The sequence below is a fragment of the Rattus rattus genome, chromosome 8 (assembly GCF_011064425.1).
Source record: "Rattus rattus isolate New Zealand chromosome 8, Rrattus_CSIRO_v1, whole genome shotgun sequence".
NCBI lineage: Eukaryota > Metazoa > Chordata > Mammalia > Rodentia > Muridae > Rattus > Rattus rattus.
The window spans coordinates 112,591,447-112,608,568 of record NC_046161.1 but is presented as its reverse complement, the minus strand read 5'-3'; the positions used below and the strand labels follow the sequence as shown (position 1 = coordinate 112,608,568).

Below are 17,122 nucleotides of genomic sequence, written 5' to 3'. Positions count from 1 at the left end.
TGTGAGCATGTATGTGAGAGAATTGTATACGTGTATGAGTGTGTGTATGTGAGTGTATGTATGAGTATGTGTATGTATGTGTATGTGAGAGCATGTGTGTGAGATAATGTGTATGAGTGTATATGAGTATGTGCTGTGAGTATGAATGTGTATGTGTGAGTATGGGTATGTGTGAATATGTGAGTGTGTGTGTATGTATATGTGTGTATGAGTGTGTGTGTGAATGTGTGTGTGTGAGCATATGTATGGATGTGTATGAGTGTGTGTGAGCACGTGTGAGAGAGCGTGTATGTATGTGTGTATAAGCATGTGTGAGTGTGTATGTGAGTGTGTGTGCCTACAGTGTGTGTGGAAGTCCTAGGACACCTTATGAGAGTTGCATGAACTCGGCTTGGCAGCAGATGCCCTTACCCACTGAACATCTCACCAGCCCCCGTCATATCACTTTCTCTCTGCACTTAGTAATTCTCCATAGCCCAAACCTCACCTCCAGAGTGTGAGTGCTTTCTGGGAGTCTGTCCTCCCTCCCCTCCCCTTTCTGTCTGTCTTTCCTTCTTTCCCAGAGACATCTCCTCTTTGCTTCCTGTCAAAGCCCAAGGAACACTAATGAGAGGCACCACTCTACCACGGCCCAGATCTGAGCGGCAGAGTACAAATGGCGGACCCCATGATTTGTCAGACAAATCTCCCAGTCTCCGTACCTACAGCACTTCTCTACGACGTCACTAACTAAAGATTAGCCTCAGGAGCAACAAGATCCTAAAGAAGTCTCTGCCGACCTGGGGCAGTGGAGTTAGTTCCCGAGCTCACAGAGCCTCCCCCAGAGGACATGCATGGCTCAGGTAGGGAACCAGCCTCCCACTAACCACCTGTCCCGTCCCTCACGGCCACCGCCACGTCGTCCAGGGACACAGAGAGAAGCCTTACGGATTTCGCCTTCTTCTGCAGGTCCACGATTTGCGACAGCAGGTGCGTGATCTCCTCCTGCTGACGGGCGGCATCTTCCGTCTTCTTGGCCAGCTCCTCAGAGATGCTCGCAATCTGGACGTTGGCATCCCCTGTGACGAGGTAATGACAGGCGGGTAGCTGAGTTGGAAACCCACCCAGGCCAGAGAGGGAGCGCCGTCTTTATGGGGAGGAGTGCAGATGGGGGCATGGAGGGAGTGGACGTCTTTCCAAGCGGTGATGTGGTTCCTGAGGGGCTGGAAAGAGGAGGAGCCCTGCCTTCTCATGGGCTGTCTCTCCCGTGAGGGCTGACTCTACTGACCAAGGCTGTCTCAAGGACAGGTCAGGCAGGTTCCGGGAAGGGAGCTGGAAGTGACACCCCAAGTATGACTGCACTTGGCTGAACCCCAGCGTTCTGCCGCGAACAGATCATCACAGGAACTCTGCACATGGCTTTTCAAAGCATTTGGAGCCGCAGCCCATTTTACTAGACATGAATGTGAGCTGCGTTTCACTTCTTTTCACTTCTCCGAACGCCCTTTCTCTTATCTTACTTGGAATCTCGTAACAGAGGGCATGGGGAAGGTCGCTGATTTGAATGGCAAAGCTCAGAGTCTGGCCTTCCTTTTTATAAATCAGATCATTGATCTGGGCCGACCTTGAACATCAAGCGATTACAATATTCCAATACAGAGTCTGCATTAAAATTAAATATCCACCTTACTTGAGAGCATGGCTCTCGACTCACAAATGGACAAAGGCCGCCGTACAGGCTGGCAGGGGTCCTCTGTTTTCAGAAAATGCCCTGAGCTTGTGGGAAGGTGGTGGGAGCGCCTTAGGGGAGGAGAGCTGGCAGAGGGGGTTGGGGAGGACATACTCAGCTCCTTCACACAGTCGTTCACCAGCTGCTGCTCCTTCTCCTCATAGGTGATGGTCTCCGTCTTCAGCTGACAAGCCTGTGGATGCAGATGACTCTCAGTCAGGGAACAGCGTCCACACAGTCAGGACTGACAGGCGGACCAGGGTCGAGGCACAGAGCTGGGCAATCTCAGGCTCTGGTATGCTCTGTGTCTGCAACCATCACACACCACCCAGGAGACACACCTCATCTGCACCCACCCCCCACCCGCCCAGGCCATGGGCAAGGCCCTAAAGCAGAGACCTGAAGGCTGGGCACCACCAGGGGGCGCCACACAGAGATTCACGCACAAGTTCTATCACTGTAAGGCCACACATGCTACTTGCTTGTGTGCATTCAGCTCTCATAGATAGAACACCTCTGTGGCTCTCATCATGCCTAAGATACTGCTCTGACCATAGCATGTACTCTACGGTCAGCCACACGGGAATAGAAGGCAGACATGGGTTCTGAAGTGCCATTAACTCGTCTGACTCAGCCTAAATCAGGGGGTTTGGGGGCTCATCCCTATAACCCTATCACTTGGAAGACTAAGGAGGAAAAATTGCCATGAGTTTGGGGCTAGCCTGGGCTACACAGTAAGCTACAAGTCAGCCTGGGAAACAGAGAGCTTGGCTCAAAACAAACAAACAAACAAACAAACAAACACCAAATAGTCTGGAAATGATGCTGCACGCCTTTAATCCCAGCATTTAGGAGGCAGAGACAGGCAGATATCTGTGAGTTCAAGGCCAGCCTGGTCTACAGAGCTTCAGAACAGCCAGAGCTACATAGTGAGACCTGGTCTCAAAACAAAACTGAAAAAGAGAGAAGGCGCACATAGCTATTCCCAGGACAACTTGCTCCGGCTGTAAGGAAGAGAATGGTCTAGAGGGCATGTAAATGCTCAGTTAAGTAGGCAAAGGCACCTGGCTCTGAGGGCGTGGGCCCTGATCACAGGCAGAGATGAAAGGGTGCACATGGGCCATCAAGAAGCCACACGGGGATCAGGGCCCTTTTGCTCTATCCTGGGATAGAGGGGCTGGGTGCCTGGGACCGGGGCAGTCACCTGCAGCTAGGAGGCACAGGCTCAGCCTTCTTCAGCCTCAGGTCTGCAAGACCAAGCCTGGGTGACCTTGTCAGTCACCCTAAAACGCTGGCTAGTGTGGGGTCCGCAAAGATAGGTTGTGGGAAGAGTTCCTTGTGCCTTGTAAGGTCCAGACAGGAGGCTCTTTCCAGTGCGTGGTGAGTTCAAAGTGACAGATGGCCTGCCCTCCTGGAGGGTCCCTGGGAGTCTAGAGCCAGCTAAGGTAGGCTCACGGCCCAAACCTGACAAAGGCCATCCCTTTGCCTACAAACAAGCCCAACGGTAATTAAGGCAAAAGGGCACTAAATCTACTAGAATCAGAGTTTTTAGAGAGCGGTGAGGATCCGGCCTTTGTCATTTATTAACTCTGACATCTTCGAACACCCAATAGCCTGGCACCTGAGTCTCAGCAAATAAGACTCAAAGTAAGCCCCCGCTGTGAAGACTAACAGCAGTGAAGCTCATAACAGTAAGGAAACAATTGTAACAATGTGGGGAAGGTGGCTGGTACAACCCCTTCCAGGTTCCCAGGCTGCCTCGGCTCAGCCTTTCCAAGTTCACCATGTAAGACCTGTCTCCGTGGAGCAACTCTTACTCCCCAGCAACCACTCCAGCCCTCGGGCTACAGCTCATGTGGCCACCTTAGTCTCCACCCACTGTGATAGCCACCCCAGAAGCAATGCCCACACACGGCTGAGCCTACAGCCGAGAACCCTGGCTGGAGAGTGCAAGCTCAGACAGGATGTCTTCAGATGGGTGCTAAGCAGATGGTGCTGTCTCCACAGCTGTTGTTGCCAGAGGGACACCCCCACCCCAGGGGCAAGAGCGGGGTACACACATCACCTCAGATCGAAGTACAACATTCTCCTCTTCGAGGTCCTTCAGCTTCTTCTGAAGAGAGTCCAGGTGGAAGTAATTCTGGACGGAGGAGGATGACTCGTTCCTCTTCAGCCTAGGAGAAAAGCGCACTCAATATCAGAGAGGTCGTTTCCTTCTCACCTGAGCGGAAACCTGGAAGGGCTACCCCAAAGGTATAGTGGGCACCTTAGCTCAGAACAGGGGGTCAGAGGGTCAGGTTCATTTAGCCAATGCAATTCCAGGATGTCCAAGAGTTCATTTAATGGACTGGGGGGGATGTGTCAGTGGTTAAGAGCACCGACTGCTCTTCCAGGGGGTCCTGAGTTCAAATCCCAGAAACCACATGGTGGCTCACAATTATCTGTAATGAGATCCGATGCCCTCTTCTGGCGTGTCTGAAGACAGCTGCAGTGTACTTCTATATAATAAATAAATCTTTTTTTTTTAGAAAAGAGTTCGTTTAACTCGAGATGCACACCAATTCACAAGAAATGCTTTGTGGGCTGGTGAAGTGGCTTAGGAGGGCCACACCCGACAACCAGCCCAGGACCAATAGGGTGGAAGGAGAAAACTTACTCCTGAAAGCTGTCCTCCAACCTCCACAAGCAAGCCATGCCGTGGCCTGTGCCCCTCCCCCAGTGCATACAAACAGAGAAATTAAAAAGTAAGTGTTCTATATATATGCTGCACGTGTGAAGTTGGCGCTCATGACCCTGTGACCTACATGTTCTACTGTGAGGAAGTCACCGTGGGGGTGAGGTCACAACACAGCTGTGTCCCACAGTAGACCACTGAGCTCCCAAAAGTGACTGTCTCCTGACTCTCAGAGAAGCATCCAGACAGAATTCTGTCCCAAGGACCTGAGGCTCCAGAATCTATGTTTTCATCCACCATTGCGAGTGCCTCATTCCCATGGATGTGCCAGGGTAAAGGGACACTCTGACAAGCCAGCAATGACACCCTGTAAGAGGGAAATGCCCCTCCTCCTTGGAAGCCCCCATTGAAGCAGTGAGGTGACTTCATTTGAGGCCTTGAGATGGCTGTTCTGGGACAGACTAACCCAAGGCGCTAGCAACCGTGCCTAGAGGCCTCCAAGGACATCCACGACAGCCCGCCTGCCCTCAGCTCCCTGGTGACTTACGGGGTTGAGCAGACGGACTCAGGCTCACTCTCCTCCGCGGCACTGGTGTAGAACTGAAGCAGCTCATCCTTCATGGACAGCTCATGGCGGAGCTGAGACACCTGTGTGGACAGCAAGGGGCACGTTGATACTTCCTGGAGGGTGGCAATGTCCTTTCTGTGCTCAAACGCTGGTGAGGGACAGCATCCCAAGTGAGGACTGATTTGCTACTCAAAGTTTCAAGGCCTTGAGTTTGACAACGTTTAAGAGAAGCCCAGTCAATCCAGTTCTGAGTTGGAAAATGGTCTATGTCCTCACGTTTAGTCAGAAGAGCAGACAGGAGCAGAAGGCTCTGGAATGATCAGGGGGTGAGACTGCCTGTTAACTTTGAAAGCAGCCAGATGACCAGCTGGGCAAGAGGCCAGAACAGTGGGCCATTATACTAAATGAAATGAGAGGCCACTCGCTTTGTCAGAACCCACTGCCGTCTCAGAGCAGAACTCTGGCTGTGCAGGCTCTGATGGTTCCCTTCTCAGAACACCACACAGCTCTCCATGTGACCAACACACCCCAGTGTCCCTCGACAAGCTGGTCAGCCACTCTGAATACAGGAGGAAAGACAAGCCTGGAGGAAAACCTCGCTGCTGACTGATGAGGTGGCTGTGCAAAGTGGCCGATTTGGGCTCAAGCCTCTCAGATAAGGCAGTGGCTATTGTAAAACTTCTCACCTGCCCTTCCAGCCCTCAGCGCTGATAAGTGTGGACCAGGGCTGTGAAGGAGACCTGAAGTCTGTTTTCTGATGTGGCTGGGCGTTTGTTCCAACTTTGCCACAGCACGCAGGGTGTGGACTCTGCTGTCCTTGGCGAGTCCACTGGTTTTATATGCTGCATCAAGGTTCTCCCTGCCTAGGGGGTCATTTGATGATTCTCCAAGGGGAAGCCATGACCTCAGAGCTTCCCAGTTCAAAGCTTCTCCTGGGAAGCAGGTCATCTCCACTCCCATGGAGTAGAATGCTCTCCACACGCACCCAGGAAGTCTCACACCAGACGACCATGGAAGGAAGCCAGTGGGCGACCACTCGCTGACACTGAGTTGGTGTCTCCGTCTGCTCAGAAACTCCAAGGGCTTTCTTACCTAACTGAGGCCATTTCCCTGGACCAGGGAAGGCAAGGACAGCTTTATCTCTCCCTGAAACACTACAGGACTCCAGCTTACCATTTCTGAGAGCAGGCTGGGGATGACACTCTTTCTTATGAGTGGATTTAAAACATTAAGCCCAGGGCTGGAGAGATGGCTCAGTGGTTAAGGGCACTGACTGCTCTTCCAGAGGTCCTGAGTTCAATTCCCAGCAACCACATGGTGGCTCACAACCATCTGTAATAGGATCCGATGCCCTCTTCTGGTGTGTCTGAAGACAGCTATGGTACTTAGACAGTACTTATATAAAATAAATAAATAAGTAAATAAAAATAAAAAAATCTTTATAAAAAAACCATTAAGCCCAAATCAGAAATAGCTTTAATGAGGGAAGAAAATTAAGACTGACTACATCTTAGGATCTTAGACAAGGACATCCTTTCCCACTAAAGTTAATGATGACAGAGAGCAAGAAGAGGTGAGAAGGAAGAGTCCTCAGAGCTAAAACTTACTGCTAGGAAAACAGGATGAGGGGAGAGAAGCCACCATGGACCACTGGGCTCTGACCTCCAAACCCCTGTTCTGTCCACCCCAGCTGACTCTGACATGTCTCCATGAAGTTTAAACAACACTTCCAGGGAGCCAGCATCCTTCCTCCCGACTCTCGGCTGCCCTCGGAGATGATGAAATAGTCCACGCCTGTCCTCTCCCCTGACAGCCGTGAGTTAAGATAAGTACCGTAAAATGACAAGTTTATACAATGAAGGCTGCAGGCCAGCGATGCATCACTCCTGCGCTTACACAGTGGTACCTGTGTAAGGAGAAGGGCGGCTGCTCCTGCACCTGCTTGTTGCAAGGGCCCGGCACAGAGGGTCTACAAGTCAAGTCTGGGCTCTCTGAGTACAAGTCTTGCCACACCTGCACACGTGGTTCCCACCCACATCCCCCACGGCTCCCAGGCCAGGGGTCCTCACCTCCTCCCGGATGTGCTCCACCTGCTCTTCCAGCAGTTCGTTCCTCTCAGTTAGGGTCTTGTTCTTCTTCAACAATGACTGGCCGATCCTCGCAGCCAGCTCCAAATCCCGCTCTTTCTATGAAAGGCAAGAGGGGGGATTCAGACTTAACCCTGTGCGTCCTGGAGGAGCCAACAGGGCTCAGTGTCAGATGGGCATGCCCGGAAAAGGTAGGAGAATTAACAGTTCACCATCCAGGTACTAGAGGCCTGATAGAGAGCAACAACCTTGGCCACACATGTGCAGGAGCCACGCAGGTGAAGTTGATGAGAGCCAGGTACATGGAGGGGGGAGCTTCAGTTATTTAAGTCACTGGTAACACTTCTCCCTCCTTAAGAGCCAGCATGGGACTCAGATGGATAAGCGGATGGACAGATGGATGGATGGATGGATGGACGGACAGATGGATGGATGGGCTGATGGATGGACTGATGGATGGATGGATGGATGAATAGGTAGGTGGATGGGTAGACAATAGATGAGTTAATGAATGAATGAATAGGTAGGTAGATGGGTGGATGGGTAGGTGAATGAATGGGTGAATGGGTGGGTGGGTGGGTGGGTGAATGGGTGGGTGGGTGGATGGATGGATAGATGGATGGATGGATGAGTGGACGGGTGGGTGGGTGAATGGATGGATGAGTGGACGGGTGGGTGGGTGAATGGATGGATGGATGGGTGGGTGAGTGAGTGGATGGATGGATGGCTGAATGGACAGGTAGACAGGTGGATGGGTGGGTGGATGGATGGATAGATGGGTAGATGGATGGGTGGGTAGGTGGATGGATGGATGGGTGGATGGATGGATGGATGGATGGGTAGACGGGTGGGTGGATGGGTGGATGGATGGATGGATGGATGGATGGATGGGTAGGCGGATGACGGGAGGATGGATAGACAGATGAACACGTAAGTGAATAGGTAGATGATAGATGAATCAATACAGGGGTGGATGGGTGCGTGGGTGAATATGCTCCTGAATAAAGCCAAGAGCTGGCATAGGAAGGTGGGCATCTTTGGCTCACATCAGGCTGGATTGAACTAGAGTATGTTGAGTTCCTCATTGTAACCAAGGAAGCAACAATGTTTAAAATAACTCAGGTAGGACTGTATCTGTTTTGCTCCTTTCAGATTTTATTTAATTTTATTTATTTAAAAGAAAGAACTTTCTAAGGGCAGAGAACCCATATCGGCTACTCCTACTTTAGAGGCTTGGTACACATAGGGACAGGGTGTTATGACAGTTCAGTCATGACTACAGGCAGACAGAGTGGGCCACACAAAGACGGCTGCCTCTGTGGGGAGAAAGATGTCCCAGGTAGGGGTCAGGTTCCAACTCCAGCCCCACAAGATCCACCTGCTTGCATTAGATGGGAGGCTAGTACTGTGGAGGACATTCCAGGAGACCACACCCCTTCAGAGTGTACACCAGCTGTCCTCTCTTGTCTAAGAAGGACGAGCAGGGACCTGGTGGAGCAGAGACAGTTGGAGGCTCCGATTCCACACTAGGTACTAACTAGGCTCATGGCCTAAGTGTTCGTTCTCCCCGGAATCAGGAGCACTAGAGTTTGGTTCAAGCCACAGGGCTGAGAAATCACTTAAGTAAGCGCAGTTGGTAGCCTGCATGGTAGAAATGAGGTCATAAAAAGCTCAGGAGACATGGGAAAGCAGGTGAGTTTTCACGCAGCATTCCCTTCCCCTCCGCAGAAAGGGGAGCCAGCATGGAGAGAAGGCAAGTGTGGACAGCATGCTGCTCTGTGCAAAACAGTCGCTTAAAAACCCCCAACCTCTCCTCACACAGCCTGGGACTTGCCCCCTTCGCAAACACCCCATCTCACTGGTCTGGGACACTTTGGGGCTTCAGATGGCCACCTTTTCTGACCATGGGCTCGTCACGTAGCAGACTGCTATGTAAGAGCACGGACTGCTCTTCCAGAGGACGCAGGTTCTGGTCCCACACCCACATGGCTGCTCATGACCATCTGCAATTTCCCAGAGGATCTGATGCCCTCTCCTGGCCTCAGTGGGCACCAGGCACACAGTACACATATGTACACACAGGCAAAACACTCTTGAACATAAAAATAAGCCTTTTAAAAAATTAAGAGAAAAAAAATCAAAACTGCTCCTCACACACTGGCTGGTTTATTTGTAACTTTTAACTCTGGGTTTGGAGACCATCAAACACCAGCTACCAGCTAGAGGAGAGGGGCTTAGTGCATCTGCTTGTTGGTGACTCTGATGCAACCTGAGTACACCTCACACTGAGAACAGACCCCTGGAACCCATTCCTTACTCTGTTTTAGGTGAAAAAACAACAGCTCAAAAAATGAAAATATCGGGGCTGGAGAGATGGCTCAGAGGTTAGAGCACTCACTGCTCTTCCAGACGTCCTGAGTGCAATTCCCAGCAATCATATGGTGGTTCACAACCATCTGTAATGGGGATCCGACACCCTCTTCTGGTGTGTCTGAAGACAGCAACAGTGTACTCACATATAATAAATAAATACATCCTTTTAAAAAATGAAAAATATCATAGGGCGCTTGCCTAGGAAGTGCAAGGCCCTGGGTTTGGTCCCCAGCTCCGAAAAAAAGAACCAAAAAAAAAAAAAAAAAATCACGATGCCCCCAACAGGGCACGAGAGTTCTTCTGTGTTCAAGCTTTGGCTATATGTTTATAGACATGAGTCATAAATAACCCCTACATACCCCTACCTTACATGCTTTCCCATCAGCCCTAATCACACAAAGGATCAGCACATGTGGAAAGGGCACTTCACATGACCAAGGGACACACTGACAGTCCTGGCACTCAGAGATGCTCAGCCCTGAATTTATCCTCAAAGGCCACAGGGAGACAAGGCGGTTCCTCACCTTGGCCCTTTGTCATCCTCCGTGCCTTACCTGAGGGGAGGGACAGGAAGAATGGTGTGGCTGGAGCTGCCCAGGATGTGAGTACCCAGAGGCAAACTCAAGATTAGCGTAAGTCAAAATGGTTTCAGTCCTTTCACCTGCGCCTAAAACTGTACTAGCAAGCGGTGTCCACTTCTCTGCACAAGTGTGACCTCCCTCCGTCTAACTCACGCCTTTTAAATTCCCTGTTAGGACAAACACCAGCCTAGATGGAATGGTCAGCAGGTGCCTATCATTCATCGTTCACTTCCTGACCACGTTCCCTGTTGATTTCACCCCACCAAAGCTGCTGATTTCCAACAAGCACAGATGTGAATCCTCAAGACAAGGAGCACCCCAGGCAGTGAGCCCGGGAGCACTGCAGGCAATGAGGCAAGGAACACTGCAGTCAATATGGCAAGAAGGACTACAGTCAGTGAGACAAGGAGGACTACAGTCAGTGAGCCCGGGAGCACTACAGTCAGTGAGGCAAGGAGCACTATTAAGCAAGATGCAGCTGGAGGGCATAAAGGATAAGGCTTCCCAAAGGGCAGGAGAGCTGGCACCCAGGAGGAACAAGAGGACAGAGAACAGAACAGGAACAAACACAGAAGGACAGGGAGCCCTTCACCCCGCTGACCACACCTCACTGCTGCAGGGCCTCTGGCCTCCTGCTCTCCGCCCAGCTGGGAGCAGCTATCACAAGCCTACGCTGGAAATCTAATCTTTATAGTAATTACCCAGGGCACGTCTGCAGGATGAAAAGCAGGGAGGGAGGGAGGGAGGGAGAACTGCTTCTGGGTAACAGAAAACCTGAAGCTCCCGTACTGCGTCCAGTCTCCTGTCAAGCTTGGTTTTGGCTTTTAGGCGTCTGATGTTGTTGTTTTGAGAGAGGGCCTAGGTGTTCAGCCAAAGCTCACTTTGAATTCCTAATCCTCCTGTCTCAGTCTCCTGTACTGCCACACCTGGTTCTGTCCAGGTTTATGAAGGCAACAAGATCCTTAGGTTTCTTTTGTGAATCACAGATATGAGGTGAGGCGTGTGTGTGTGTGTGTGTGTGTGTGTGTGTGTGTGTGTGTGTGTGTGTGTGTAGGGGGTGACTGAGGAGTCACCTCCCATTTCTTGTTGCCAGTCAACATAAATCAAACATTTAGTTCTAAAATCAAGAAAACCCAGCCAGGAAATGAGTTTGGCTTTAACCTTAGTGGCAACCACAGGCTATAAATAACTAACTCGGGCCCTGGAACGAGCCAGTCAAAGTCTAGTTCTTTATTCTCTGAGGAATGAATCAAGGTGGCTTGAAAGCCTACAACCTGATGTTGGCCCTTGTCACCAACACACACTGGGCTCCGTGGAGATGCTCAGCCTACCTCCCACACTCAGCAATGACTCATCCCATTCACCAATTTTTCGGATAAAATGTGTAACTATGGGCCAGCAGAAAGCACGCCGTAACTGGGGCAGAGCAGCGAACTCTAGGTGCATTCCCTATGCACTCTGTCAGGACAAGCCTGAGGATCTCCTTCCCAGGAAAGACGCAACACACACACACACACTACATACACACACACATGCACACACACAGTACACACACCACATACCCACATACCATACCCCCACACACACACCACATATACCACACCCCACACACACACACACACACCCCACATATGCCACACACCACACACGCGCGCGCACACGCACACACACACACACACACACACACACACACACACACACACACACACACGCTGTTCTGGGAAAGTCCTACAGCACTCAGTATGCAGCTGGTATGTAAGCCAGCATTCCTAAACAAAGGCATAGAGCCCAAGCAGGAACAGTATGAAGTGACTGTCACACGACTGGCTGTAGCAGTCAGAGTATGAGCCCTGTGGTTCCAGAGAAAGGCAGGGACTTCCCTGTGATTTCTTATCAGGGCCAAGGACAAAGGGGACAGTTGCTATTTATAAAACACGGAGGTGCAGGCATGATTGCCTATCAAAAATAAAACAGGAAAGCACTAACTACAAAGGGGCGAGGGGAGAAACTGCTCTAAGGAGACATGATGTTCCTCCTTTAAAGCTTTTAAAGCAGGCAGTAGATCACCAGGGGCCGCTTTTGAAGGTTATAACCTGGCACTGGGCTCCAGCCACCTTCTATTTTCCCTACAACCCCATGAACGACCACCAACTCATGCTCTCCCTTCCACAGGGGAAGCCTCCCTGCCACTCCTTCCCATAATATAATGTGTGGAAATCTCCAGTCAGCCCAACACAGTATCCTCTCCCCAACCCCACAAACTACTTCTGTCAGGTGTGCTTACAGGGATAAAAAATTAAAAGTTACCAATACTTCTTCCAGGGCCTGCTCCATCCTGACTTGAAGGTACACCGGGCACCGCCATGTGTCCTCGGGGGACTTCACAGTCCCTTACTCCCAAATGAAACCAGAACACGGAGGCCAGCTGAGAACGCCAGTCTCTCGAGGGCGGGATCTGACTGACTTTCCTCCGCACATCAGCCAAGGCACTCTTGTTGCTTTGTATTTATTTCTATGTTGAGGCTGCCTTGGCTCCATCAGCTGGATGCAACAAAGTTTCACAAGCAAGAACATATTCTTCTCCAGCAGACTGGCTGCCCTGACAAGTACTTATGTGGCCCTGTGTGGTGCCATCAATTCAGAATATCAAAAACAAAGAGGTGTATCTGGCCTGCAGCCTGCCGACTGTATACATCCTATACATCCTGCTGTCTGTATACATCCCACAGGTACATCTAAGCCTGCAACCTACCAACTATATACATCCTGCCATCTGTATACATCCCACAGGTCATCTAAGCCTGCAACCTGCCGACTATATACATCCTGCCAACTGTATACACACATAGGTGTATCTATCCTGCAGCCTGCCGACTGTATACATCCCAGGATAGATATGAATGTAGGCCAACATGTAAATGGCAATGTCATACTGCAATGTCACAAGTTGGACAACCCCAATCTCAAATATCAGCTGAGCATGACGGTATGTTTCTGTAATCCCTGCACTTGGGAGGCAGAGGTATAGCATGGGGAATACGAGGCCGATGTCAGCTCCACAGCATATCTGAGGGCAGTCCTCACAAGACGTTGTTTTCGAACAGTAACAACGAATCTAACAGATGCGCACAAAGTCAACAGCAGCAAAGGCCTAGGGATAGAGCTACCAGGGGTGGTGGTGAATATCTTTAATCCCAGTCCTTGGGAGGCTGAGGCTGGCAGATCTCTATGAATTCTGGTCAGCCTGGCCTACACAGCAAGTTCCAGGCCAGCCAAGGGCTATAGAGTGAGATCCTGTCTCAAAATCAATAAGTAGCAAAACGAAACCATCAAATTGTAACTCTGTCTCAAAATCACTAAGTAGCAAAACGAAACCATCAAATTGTAACTCTGTCTCAAAACAAGTAAGTAGCAAAATGAAACCATTAAATTGTATACTACAAGGGCCCAGTGTGAGGTTCCTTCCTGAAACAGACCAGGTGCCCACCGACCCCTGCTGTAATCGGCCCTCACCTCCCCCACTCACCTCCTCAAGAAGCCTCGTGACAGCATCAATGTCATTGTACGTCTTAGTCATCTGGCCAACTCTTTCGGCACATAGAACTGCAAGAGACGGAAAAGGCGGTGAGATCGCTAACTGCAGAGAGCGGGATGTGGGCGAGCGTCTAACTCAGCTGACTCCTCAGACCGTGACATCAGGGATTCGACCTGCACTGTCCTCACCGTCACCAGGCTCTGCCTCCAGTGATGCTGAACTGTGAGTTACCCATTGACCACAAGAGACATGGGCACAGTAGGAGCTTTCAGAAAGCAGCTGACTGTATAATTATTAAACAACCGTCTAAAACCCACAAGTTCACAGGGACACACAGCCCTTCTTCCCGACTGGCCTAGATTCTAAAGATGCAGTTTTTGTTTCAGCAGCATTAGGGAGCTATCCTTTGAAAATCCACTCCACAGAGCTTGCAACCCCATAAGAACAACAACCAACCAACCAGAGCTCCCAGGGACTAAACCACTACCCGAAGAGTACACATGGACAGACCCATGGCTCCAGCTGCATATGTAGCAGAGGATGGCCTTGCTTGGCATCAATGGAAGAAGAAGCCCTTGGTCCTGTCAAGGCTGGACTCCCCAGTGTAGGGGAATGTCAGGGCAGGAAGGGGTGATGGTTGGGGAGGAAGAACACCCTCATAAAAGAAGGGGGAGGGGAGATGGGATAGGGGGCTTATGGACGGGAAACCAGGAAAGGGAATAACATTTGAAATGTAAATAAAAAATATTCAAGAAAAAAAAGAAAAAAATCCACCCCACAATCATTACCACCATGGCTGCTGCACACACACACACACACACACACACACACACACACACATAGACATGCACACACATGCACACGTATGCACAAATGCACTCACACACATACATGTGCTCCCACAAATGCACACATATGCACACATGTATACATCTACACACACATGCATACTTGCATAAACATGCACACACACATACACACATACACACACATACACATGCACCCTCACATGCACACTGAACACAATACCCTTACATATACAGTTCATTGCATCATGAGAGGCTGTTTATCAACCACGTCAGGTCTGCACCTTCTCATTCCCTTCTACTGACAGAGGAAGGCTTTAGTCTGTTACTGCCTTCAGGACAGTGGTTCCCAACCTTCCTAACGGTGCATGCAACCCTTTGATACACTTTTCGTGCTGTGTTGGACCCCCAACCATAAAATTATCTGCCACTTCATAACTGTGACGCTGCTACTGTTATGAATTGTAATGGAAATAGCTGTGCTTTCTGATTGTCTTAGGTGACCTCTATGAAACTGTCGGTCAAGACCAAGGGGGTCGCAACCCACTGGTGAGAACCACTGCTCTAGAAGTTTTGTTTCGATTTTTTTTTTAACTTCCTGTGGTTTTAGAGCCGATGAGAAATTATTTTTTGAAACCTGTCACTTTGGGTTAAATAGAAGTATTGTAAGAGTGGACACTTTCCAGTTAGTAAAGCAGCAAAGGGAAGGACCCAAGTTCCACCCCAAAACCCATGTGAAAAAGCATGCAGGCATGGTGGGGTGAGTTTGTAAACCCCACGCTGAAGGGATGGAAACCGGTGCCTGAGGAATGGCACTGGAAGCTGACCCCTGACCTCCATGAGCATCCCCTACATGCACGCATACCTGCGCTCACACACACAACTTCACAGCGATGCTATGTAACACAACCCTGGAGAATAATTCTATTAACAGTGAGAGCTGCCATAATGACCCATGACCGCAAACAGGCGATGAGAGGCACCTGGGGCACAAAGGCTCTCACCAAGCCACACCCGGAGCCTTGCTACTGAACAGTCACTGGAATTTGGCAGCCTATAAATATTTCAGTATGAAAGCAGAGCTGATCCTACCGATGAGCTCAGGGAAACCTGATCTCCTGGAATGATTTCCTCGCTCAGGCAGAGCCTGAAATCTGGTTTTCAATCTGAAGCACCAGAAACCTGGAAGCAAGAGCCTGTCCTCCGCCTCCTCCCCTTCCATGGCCACCGTTTCCCCACAGGGTCCCTCTGCCTTCTGGCAGCTGACACCTGGCTCTCTAACCTTCCTCCTTGCCTTCACGTCGGCCGGCAAGGGAATGGCAGGGAGATGTATAAGGAAGGGGTGGTCTAATTTGCTGTCCCTGGAATCAGGCTCGAATGCTCTGCACAGTTCAGTAGCTCAAGGTCAAGCGTCTCTGTGAAGACTGCAGTGCTTCTCCCAGCATTTGTGTTTCTCCTGAGCAACTGCGAGGTTCCACACGGATGAAAGGCTCCGGGCTCTTACTCCAGCCCTGCGCTCATCAGAGGTGACACAATTTAGAAATTCTGGGATAGGACACATCAGCTTGCCCGGAATGCACGACGCACTGGTTCCTTCCCCAGGATCGTATGAACCATGTATGGTGCAATCCCAGCAGGAGGGAGGCAGAGTCGAGAAAAACCAAAATCCCAAAACCAAGCCCAGATCTCTGCAGTGCTCCTGAAACCACCGACAGATGGTGACGTGCGGTCTTAACAAATAACATGGATCCCTCTGTGTCCCTGACCCGAACCCGGAAATGGCTTTATTCTATAGAAAAGTCGTGTGTCAAAACTGAATGCTGGCTCAGCTTCTCTCTGGTTTCATTTATACTCCTCTGTATGCCTACTCATTTGCATACACACGTGTGTGTGTGTGTGTGTGTGTGTGTGTGTGTGTGTGTGTGTGCGCGCGTGTGCGCAAAGCACTCTACTGGCTGTCCCCTCTGCAGGCAGATGCATCCATATACGGGGTCCCTACGAGGGGTCCCAAGAAGTCACTGCAGTAAGCTTTAGAATACTGATGGTAGAGTCAGCAGTCCTTCCAGTATTTTCTCAAGCCCACACTGTCACCAGGCACTGGCAAGCACCCTTCATGTTCTCAAGATGGACAACTGCACTAGGGGCTCCAGGGTGTAAGGACATTCCGCAAGACACAGGACTATTGCCTGAGTCCAACTATCCAGGTTAAAAAAAAAAACAAAAAACAAAAAAAAACACTGCTTGCTCTAAGCAAGGGTTACGTGAAGAAGTATTTCAGTATGTATGCTTTTAAATACATATATACCATCATAATTTAAGGGGATATGTATATACATATATATATATATATATACACACACATACACACCTGTATACACTAATAGTAAACAGAAAGAAAAAAGACCAAAGCAACCACAAAAATATGAACATTTGGATAGCATCACAGACTTTAATTTTGTTTGTGCTTTAAAAATGATTCTAAAAATACCTATCACGACACTACACTAGCGAGGGAAACTATTTAGAATATTTTTCAGGATATTCGGTTGACTAATATAAGTCAACGAGATCTCTCTGAGCTGACCTCTAAGGTGAATTAGCAGCAGCAGCAGCCGTCTCTTAGTTAACAGATGACACAGATGCACCTTACGGGGCACAGGAAGATGCTGACCTCATCTGAACATCACGCAGTGGTTGATCCAGGCTGCTCTGAAGCCCTCCATCGAGCATGCTCACTGAGGTCAGTCACCAACCACACGCAGCTCACGGGATCCTCAGAGCACTTCAGAG

The 17,122-nt window shown here is 50.0% G+C and overlaps 1 protein-coding gene across 1 annotated transcript in view; it reads right to left on the bottom strand.

Annotated features, from left to right (window-relative positions):
* The window catches only part of Trak1 (trafficking kinesin protein 1), a 93,656-nt gene that overhangs the window by 25,439 nt on the left and 51,095 nt on the right, over positions 1 to 17,122 (bottom strand). Inside the window, 6 exon segments of the mRNA XM_032911194.1 lie at positions 928 to 1,058; positions 1,823 to 1,901; positions 3,774 to 3,882; positions 4,930 to 5,030; positions 7,020 to 7,136; positions 13,518 to 13,594. Of these exon segments, the coding sequence (XP_032767085.1) occupies positions 928 to 1,058; positions 1,823 to 1,901; positions 3,774 to 3,882; positions 4,930 to 5,030; positions 7,020 to 7,136; positions 13,518 to 13,594 (614 nt within the window).